The 9553-nt window shown below is 52.5% G+C and overlaps 1 protein-coding gene across 2 annotated transcripts in view; it reads right to left on the reverse strand.

Annotated features, from left to right (window-relative positions):
* Positions 1-9553, reverse strand: part of MCF2L (MCF.2 cell line derived transforming sequence-like) — a 256715-nt gene that overhangs the window by 29278 nt on the left and 217884 nt on the right. For both annotated transcript variants that reach the window (XM_011979440.1, XM_011979441.1), the window contains 7 exons: positions 9210-9324; positions 4879-4998; positions 4252-4443; positions 3361-3552; positions 2320-2479; positions 1306-1379; positions 1005-1078 (listed from right to left, as the gene is read on the reverse strand). In XM_011979440.1, coding sequence (XP_011834830.1) covers positions 1005-1078; positions 1306-1379; positions 2320-2479; positions 3361-3552; positions 4252-4443; positions 4879-4998; positions 9210-9324 — 927 coding nt within the window. The remainder of the gene's footprint in view (positions 1-1004; positions 1079-1305; positions 1380-2319; positions 2480-3360; positions 3553-4251; positions 4444-4878; positions 4999-9209; positions 9325-9553) is intronic.

A 9553-nucleotide genomic window follows, 5' to 3' on the forward strand; every position in this document is an offset into this window, starting at 1 on the left:
GTGTGGATGCTCCCCTGCCTGGACCCTCCTGTGTGTGGACATTCCTCTGCCTGGACCCTCCTCTGTCCAACCTTATGGAGCCTGCCTGGACCCTCCTCTGGACAATCATCTGCCTGGAAGCTTCTTGGCAACTCCCCCGTCCCCCATCCTGCTTCACCAGCTCCCATCGGAAGCCAGAAGTGACAGACTGAGCTTTCACACCAGGTTAGGTTTAGTGTAATTCCCAATTTTGCTCCATCTCCCAACCCCGCAGCGTCACTTGGACGCCGCCTGCGGACACCTGCTTGTCAGCATGTCAGGAAGAGCCTTTTCTTCTTCCCTGATTTTGGAGTTTTGATGGTCAAAGGGGCTCCTGCTGTTCCTCGAGGGCCTCTGGGAAGGAGCCCCACGTGCCCCAGGGGTGTCTGGCTCCTTCCCAGGTTTGCTCTGGGGACCTGCACTCCCTGGCCCTGCATCAGTGAGGTCTTTCTTGAAGGCGAAGGAAGCCAAGAAAGGGAACTGCTTTTGTTTGCACAACACTCCCTGAATCTGAGGGTCCAGGAATCCCAGAGGAAGAGGAGGGCTGGAGACGATGCCATCCCCCACACCAGCTGCCTGGCACCACTGCCTGCCACACTGAGCCCTGAGCAGCTGGTGGCTGCTGCTGTGGCCGGCACTGGTTGGGGCCTTTGAGTGGTGTCTCCTGTGAATGGCAGTGGAGGGTGGAGGCTCTCGCTGGGGTGGAGATGCCCCTTCACTCTTGCATTCAGCCATCGCCCTCTCTTCCCTCCCGAATCCCCCCAGTGGTGCGTGTGCGGCATGTGTGTGCTTCACGTGGTGGGGACCAAGACACACGCTCGAGCCACGGCAGGCCCTCTGGGTATCGGTTGGTGCAAAAGTAAGAACCACAATGACTTCTACACCAGCCTTCTATCTGTGAGGCGTTCACTTGAGTGCCTGACGGCACCTGGTGGTTCAGGCTGTGGTCAGAGGGCCCTGTGAGGCCAGAAGGGCAGCGCACCTACCTGCGCAGGATGGCCAGGCTCTCCTCCTCCTCCCCTGCGGAGCCGCGGCCCTGCCGGCTCTCACTCATCTCACTCTGGGGAGAAGAACAGTGTCAGGTCTGAAAGGCGGGACACAGCCTCAAGGGCCAACTCTCAAGGCCAGAGCCCACTGGTTCCCGTATGGGGATAGGGCTGAGCTCCCACGATGGGGAGCTGGCCAGGCAGCTGGGCCGCGCCTGGGAGGGGGCCACGCGGAGAACCAGGCCTGGTGTGAACCAAGGAGGAGGGTGTGGATGGCGGGGTTGTCACGGGCAAGCCTCACCTTGGCCCTCCGGTAGGGCCCTCTCCGCAGCGCACCGCCCTCGGAGCTGGAGTTCTCCGAGCCTCGCCGAATGCCTGTTGGGAAGAAGGGGAGTGGGGCCTGAAGTCCCCCTGACCCTCTGGAGAGGGGACGTGCGCCCAGCAGGAAAAGGCCCCAAGGAGAGGGCAGGACGTGGCCTCTGAGGCCATAGGTGTCAGAAGGGGGAGGACCAAAGGGTCTCGCTGCCCTGAGTCACCCCATGTTCCCACAGCCCATGGGGACACACTGCCTGTGGGCTCCAGCCTGGGAGAACTCCCAACAGGCAGAAAATAAGGTCGCCTGGGACCCAGTACAGGAAGGCAAGAGCTTGGCCAACCAGGGCCCCCGAGATTCACAGCTGACTTTCACCAAAGCTGGGGCGGCAGCTCGCCTCGTGGGTTCGTGTGTGAGAAACCAGCAAGGATGGGAAGAGGGTTCGTTTTGAGACAGGGAGGTGGCAGGAAAGTCTCTGGGAAATGGGGCGGCTCCCGGCTTGGCGCAGAGGGCAGGTTTGGGACCGGCAATGTGGGCCGGACTGAGGTGCGTGGACGTGGCTCTTCAGGGCTCCGGGAGCCCAGAGTCTGGGCCACGTGTGAGGAACGTTGTTTGGCAATAGCACTGGGAAAGGACAGACTGCGGAGAGGCTGGAGCTGGGAAGGCCGGAGGTGGTTCCTCCGTGGGAACTCTGCGTTTTCAGTTTTGGGCCACGTGGGCTTCACTGAGACCACAGAACCCTGCCAGCCTCGTGGAAAAGCAGCCACAAACAATGCCTACAAGATGTGTGTGGCCGGGTCCTGACAAAACTCCATTTATAAACGTGGGCGAGGGGTGGCAGGAGCCGGCCCTCAGGCCCTGAACTGGGGCCCGGAGGTGGAAGGGAAGGAGGCGTGCGGAGACGGCTTTTGCAGGTGGCTGCCTCAGATGTTCCAAGCTCTCAACACCCGGGGCTGCCCCGAGGGTCCCACAGCACCTGGGGCACGGGGTAGCCACACAGACCTGGGGAGGGGCAGGGCGACTTTGCCAGTGCCTCGGGTCTGGGGGCCACTGGCTGCACGGGCCGCGTCTGCCTGGCCGCCAGCTTCTTCAGGCTGGCCTGCCTGCGGTGGAACACCTCCTCCATGCTTGCCTGCTTCTGGAAGACCTTTCGCACGTGCTCCTGAAACCACACGCTCGGTAAGGCGCCTTGCACGTGTTGGCGTCATTAAAAATACACGATCATGCGCAGAATGTGCCAGGGCACGCCCAACCCCCACCTTAAATGTTCTCCATGCCGGGTCTGTCAGCGCAGCGCGGCTGCGTCCAGCCCTGGCTGCTATGGACGGTGAAGGGGATGCAGCCCACCCACGGGATGGGACCCTGGTCTTGGGAAAGGGCAGCTCCATGCGAGGGAGGGGCCTGCGGCCTTCCCCAGGCATGTGGATGGCTTAGGAGGAGCCTGGTCTCAAGGACATCACCAGGTCCCAGGGCCAGGCCCTTCCTGAAGAACACGCCCACGCCACGAAGTCTGCCAGCAGAGATGGGGCGGCAACCTCGCAGGGTTGGCGTGGAAACAACTTCTGTGTTGAAAGGAAAATTCAGATTGACCTCCCAACTGTGTGTTTCTCTCAAATGCCTGTTATTTGGGAGTAATTCATTAAATGGGCCGGGCATGGTGGCTCACACCTGTCATCCCAGCACTTTGGGAGGCCCAGGTGGGTGGATCACCTGAGGTCAGGAGTTCGAGACCAGCCTGGCCAACATGGAGAAACCCCGTCTCTACTAAAAATACAAAAATTAGCCGGGCGTGGTGGTTCATGCCTGTAATCCCAGCTACTCAGGAGGCTGAGGCAGGAGAATCACTTGAACGTGGGAGGTGGAGATTGCAATGAGCCAAGATCGTGCCACTGCACTCCAGCCTGGGCAACAAGAGTGAGACTCTGTCTCAAAAAATAAATAAATAAAAATAATTCATTAAACGATTCTTTAAAACTCCCCACAGAGGAATGCCCCACTGCTAGGGACAGCGAGCTGCAAATGCAGAGCCTGAGTCAGCATTACCATGAGGTCTTGGTTGAGGATGGATTCGTATTCCTTGTAAATTGTGTTGAGCTCCTGGATCTTATTTTCTGCGCTGGTCTCCAAAAACTTCTCGATTTCCTGGAGGGCAGCCTCCGCACCGTCCTGGGACTGGCACTTGTCCACAGGTTGTGAGGCCAGCAGGTAAATCCCTTCATCACACCACTTCAGGGACTAGAAACACAGAGCATTGCCAAGGGCAGGACGCCATGAGAGGGTGAGCGCACCACCCTGTCCAGGCACACGCTGCTGGGGCGTCCTCCCAACAGATCCCGGACCACCAACTCCTCATGCTCCCGCTACCCTGTCCAAAGCACCCCGAGGGGACACAGTGCTGGACAAGGCCAGCGAATTACCCAGGGCGGGGCCCAGAGAGGCAGGGAAAGTGCAGTAGGATCAACCAGGCCTTAAGCTTCTGGATCTTTTAAAGAAATCATTATGGGCTGGGCAGGGTGGCTCACACCTGTAATCCCAGCACTTTGAGAGGTGAAGGTGGGAGGATCACCTGAGCCCAGGAGTTCGAGACCAGCCTGGACAACATAGTGAGACCCCATCTCTATCACACACACACACAAATACAAGAATTAGCTGGGTACGGTGGCATGCACCTGTGGTCTCAGCTACTTGGGGGCTGAGGTGGGAGGATCCCTTGAGCCCAGGAACCAGAAGTTGCAGTGAGCCAAAAAAAAAAAAAAAAAGAAATCAAACTGTGCAAATGAATTCTACAAAAAGACCTGCTAGGCCAGCAAGACCAGAAAGGAAGGGCGTTTTCCAGCCAAGGAGCTGCCCTCCCCATGACAAGGGTCAGCCGGTGGTGGAGGCGGGAGGAAGAGGCTGGTTTCACAGCTGGGGTGTAGGTCCGGCTCGGCCTACCGTCTCCAGGCGGCGGTGCAGCTCCAGGGACTTGCTGAGCAGCCCCCTCCTCCTCACGATCTCTGCAGAGAACTGGTCGCAGAGGTGCCGGAGCTCCTGGCACTTGGGGCGGATGGAGTCTACGGCGTAGTGCTTGTTCTCGATGAGCTGCTCGCCATCCAGAGACAGGGCCCGGGCCCTCTCCACAGACACCTGCAGACGGCCACCCAGAGGACCAGCTCAGGTCTCTTTCTGTTCGAGGCAGACGGTGCCTCGCTGTACGGGATGTGCGTCCCTGGGCACACGTGTGTCTTGCTTTCTTTGTTTACTGCTATGGATGACTGAGATGCCGCCTAACGCTCAGAGCTGTTCTGTGGCAAGTGCTTCTGGGGGCTGTGGTGGTCCCAGCAAAGGGCATTGCCCGTCTGCAGGGAGCTGACCCAGAGAAGGCCGGGCAGGGCCACGTGCTGTGGGTGGGGTGTGGAAGGGGAGGTGCACAGGCAGCAGCCCCCACCCACTGTGGACGACCCCTAGGGGCTGTGGGGGCTCGTTCTCCGCTGGCGGGAGGCCCATTCCTGCGCCTTCCTGAGCAGTACTTGATGCTGCTGCTCACACTCTCCCGCCGCCCCAGCCGGGACCCCGCCTTACGCCTGATTTCTCCTCGAAGCTGGCCAGGTCCCTCAGCAGGTGCTCCACATGCGCCAGACTGTTGCCAATGTCCGTGAAGGTTGCTATCTTCTGGCACACTGCGTCCAAGATGGCTTTGACCTGGAACAGAGGAGGGCCCATCTCAGGGGAGCGTCTCCCTCATCTGAACAGAGAGCACCCGCTCCAGATCAGGGAAGTGACGGAACTCAAAATCGGGCCAAGTGGTCATCAATGAAGCAGGGACCACAGTCAGGCAGGTGCAAAGTCAGCCCCGAGTAGTCACCAATCAAATGGGGACCATGGGGCCTCTGGGTACCCACCAGTGACCTCACTGGCAGGACACTTGTTTCTCTGCAGCCTGGGTGTGCCTCCGTTTATCAACCACACGCCTGAAAACAGCATGAGGAGAAGATGAGATCACGCAAGGACAAGGGCTCTGGGAGCCGAAAGCCAGCAGCAATGTGGACACTGGAATTGTCGGCATTCCTACTGGATCCTAGGCGTGGAGAGTTATGTAACTCAGTCCCTTCTAGCTTGCTACTAACTTCTAATGTCTACGATTTCTGCTGTTAGCAGGAAGACAACGGGTGTCATATAAATGATTTTTATTTTAATATTTATTTATTGAGACGGAGTTCTGTTCTTGTTGCCCAGGCTGGAGTGCAATGATGTGATCTTGGCTCACTGCAACCTCTGCCTCTCTGGTTCAAGTGATTTTCCTGCCTCAACCTCCCAAGTAGCTGGGATTATAGGCGCCAGTTGCCACGCCCAGCTAGTTTTTGCATTTTTAGTAGAGATGGGGTTTCACCATGTTGGCCAAGTTGGTCTTGAACTCCTGACCACAGGTGATCCACCTGCCTCGGCCTCTCACAGTGCTGGAATTACAGGCGTGAGCCACCATGCCTGGCCTGATTTTTAAAACGTATAACTGCTTACTCCTTTAAATACAAAAGATTTTAATTTTTGTTGTTGGAAATAATCCTGAGAACAGGTGTGTACGCAGACATCCCAGTGCCAAGGAGATTGTAGTTCAGATGGCCTGGGGCTGAAGGCCAGGAAGGCAGGATTCTTGTCCATCCTTGAACCCCCTGCATCTGGCACAGCCACTGAGTTATGGGTAATGCACCACCTCTCAGAAACCAGCTCGGATACAGAAGAACTCAATACCATCAACCGACAGAATCTAACTGATATTTATAAACGTTCACCTAACAACAGTAGAATACACATTATTTTCAAGCAAGGAACATATATAAAAAAAGACCATATTCTTGGCCCATAAAACAAATCTCAGCACATTTGTAAGAACTGAAATCATGCAGAAGAGTATGTTCTCTGATCACAACGAATCAAACCTGAAATCAAGAGTGGAAAGACAACAGGAAAATCTCTGAACACTGGAAGCCAAACAACATACATTTAAATAACTGATGGGTCAAAGAGAAAGTTCCAAAGGAAATTGGGAAAAAAAAACTGGACTAAATGAAAAAGAAAATACAATACATCAAAATTTGTGGAACACAGCTAAATCAGTGATGAGAGGGAAATTTATAGTGTCCTTATTAAATATGCATGTTAGAAAAGAGGAATAGTCTCAAATAAAGAGTGTAAGTTCCCATCAAAGCAATCCATGGAAATAATAAAGGTAAGACCAGAAATCAATTAAGTTGAGAACAGAAAAACAACAGAAAAAACTAATGAAACAAAGAACTCATTCTTTGGAAAGATGAGGAGGGACACATCTCAATCTAGATTGACAAAGAAAAAAAGAAAGAAGATGCAAATTACAAATATCAGAAACGAAACGGGGAATATCACTACAGACCCTGCAGACATCAAAAAGATTTTTAAAAAATAGTATAAACAACCCTACACATTGCCTTGAAAAACACACTACTATATCTTATTGTGAAACAGATAGTTTCAATAGTTGCATAACTATTAAAGACACTGAATTCATAATTTTGAAAGTCTCCCAAAGAAATCTCTAGGCCCAGATAGTTTTACTGAGCATCTACAAAACTCCTACAACTAACATTATACCTGATAGTGAAAAACTAAACGCTTTCCCCCTGAGGCTGGGGACAAGGCAGAGATGTCCAGTCTCAGCACTCTTATCAAACGGTGGAAGCTCTAGCTGGTGCAGTATGCAGTGGGGCAGGGTGTTGGGAGGTAGAATAAAAGGCATATCTTCAAAAAGGAAGAAACCAAACTGTCCTTATTTGCACATGACATGATGGTCTCTACGGAAAATTTCAAGGACTTTACAAAAAACCGTCTAGAATACGTGTGCTCAGCAGGGTCGCAGGAGACAAGATAAATATACAAAAACCAGTCGTATTTCTATATGCAGCAATGCATACATAAATATCAAAATTAAAAATATAATACTGTGATGACTTCTTTAAATGGAATATTAAAGGTAAGTCAAACAAAATACGTACTGAACTTGTGTGCTGAGAACTACTTGACACTGATGAAAGAAATCAAAACAAGCGCTGAGAATACCATGTTTGTTGACTAGAAGACTCAACACAGTCAAGACACTGATCTTCCTCAAAATACAGGTTTAACACAACTACTATGAAAACCCCAGGAAACTGGTTTTTGTATATGTGGACAAGATAATTTTAAAATTGGCATGGAATGGCAAAAGAACTAGAAGCTAACACAATTTTGAAAAAGAAAACAAAGAGGGAAGAATGAGTGTACTTGATTTCAAGACATTATATAGTTGCAGTAAGTAAGACCCTGTGGTATGGACAGAGGAACAGGCGTGTAGATAAATGTAATTGAATAGAGTCTCCAGACCAGACCCACGTAAATGTGCCCAGAGTTTTGACAACGGTGGAAGAGAAATCCAGTGGAAGAAAGAGCCTTTTCAACAAGCGGTGCTACAGCAATTGGACATCCAGAGGTAAAACAAATCATGATCTAATTCTCATACCTTATACAAAAATTAACTCAAAATAGGTCATAGACTTCAAAGTAAAACTATGAAATTCTGGGGGAAAAAAGCTTAGCGGAATATACTTGGAATCGAGGACCAAAAGTATAATCCTTAAAAGGAGAAATTGACAAGTTGGAGTTCATTGAAATTAAATGCTTTGGCTGTGTGAAATGCCCGTGAAGAGGACGAAAAGACAAGTTACAGACCAGGAGAAAATATTCGCAAAACTACATGTGTGACAAAGAACTAGTATCTGTAGTATATAACAAATTTTCAAAATGTAACAGTAAAACAAAAACACAAAACCAAACAATCCAGTTAGAAAACAGGCAACAGAAATAAGGCATTTTACCGAAGAGGATATGCGAATGGCAAAGCAGCACACGGAAAGGTGTTTAGCGCCATCAGCACTGGGGAAACGCAACGGAAAACCACCGCGAGATTCCACGGCACACACATCAGGATGTGAGCGTAATATAAAGAATCATTACACCACCACATGCTGGGGACAAGGGGAAGCAACTAGTCGCTCATACGCTGAGAACCGTTTGGCACTTTCTTAAACAAACCATGCAACTACGATATAACCCTGCAATTACATTCTGGGCATTTAGGCCAAAGAAATGAGAACTGACATTTACACCAACATCAGTACATGAATGTTTGTAACAGCTTTATCTGTAATCCTCAAACCCGGAAACAACCCAGATACCCTTCAACGGTGAATGGTCTGTCCATACCAGGGAACACAATGCGTGAGCCACCGGCACCTGGGGGTCTGCAGAGAGCTGTGCTGAGCACCAAAGCCAATCCCGAGAGTGACATTCTGTGGGATTCATTGACATCACATTCTTGAAATGGCAAAAGTACAGCCATGGGAACAGAGGAGCAGTTGCTGGGGGCTGAGGAGGGGTGGGCTGTGGGAGACACGGGTGAGTCTCTCATGAGGGGCCGCAGGCAGGAGACGTCTGGGTCTGGCTGCACTGGCCGTGTCGACGTGCACCTCATGGCTGCGACACTGTCCTACAGTCTGGCACATAGCAGGGACATCACACACGCATGTTGAATAAAAGGGCATGCAAATGACTATGAAGGGAGAGCAAAGGCTTCCTGCTAATTTACGAATAATGCAGGTGTAAGTGCATCGCAGTGAGCCGATTTTCAATCACCTGTCTATATAGTGACGCAGTCATCAATGGTGCATTTCAAGGCTCAGCCCCACTTAATCTCACAGGCTCCACCTGGCAAGTGGAGACTTTTCTGCATTAAGCGGAAGTCAACCGCGTGGCACGGCTCAGCTCCTGGCACTGGGACCAGGGCACAGGCACAGGAGGCCCCATGGGCATCAGGGCGGCTGCCGGCTCCACCCAGGGCCACTCACCTCCCGGAAGCCCTGCTCGAAGTGCCGAAGCTGCAGGCACTGCTCCAGCTTCTGCTGATGCTTTGCCCAGAACTCATCGAAGGCAGCCTCGGTTTCGTTCAGCTGGGCCAAGAGCCTGGGAAAGAGGAGGAGCTGACCGTCTGCGTGGCCCAGGGTACCCCACACAACGTGGAGCACAGTGGGAGTTCTAGCGACCCCAAGGCTCACTCCACCCCGGGCCTTCCTGAGATCCTGGCCTGCACTCACTCCCTGCACCCAAACCTGGGATCTGCGGACGCAGGCACTCAGGGCGTCAGCAAGGGAGGGAGGCCCTGAAGAAAGCGTCAGGGGCTGTGTGCTTTCCT

The sequence above is a fragment of the Mandrillus leucophaeus genome, unplaced genomic scaffold (assembly GCF_000951045.1).
Source record: "Mandrillus leucophaeus isolate KB7577 unplaced genomic scaffold, Mleu.le_1.0 Scaffold201, whole genome shotgun sequence".
In the NCBI taxonomy this organism is placed as follows: Eukaryota; Metazoa; Chordata; class Mammalia; order Primates; family Cercopithecidae; genus Mandrillus; species Mandrillus leucophaeus.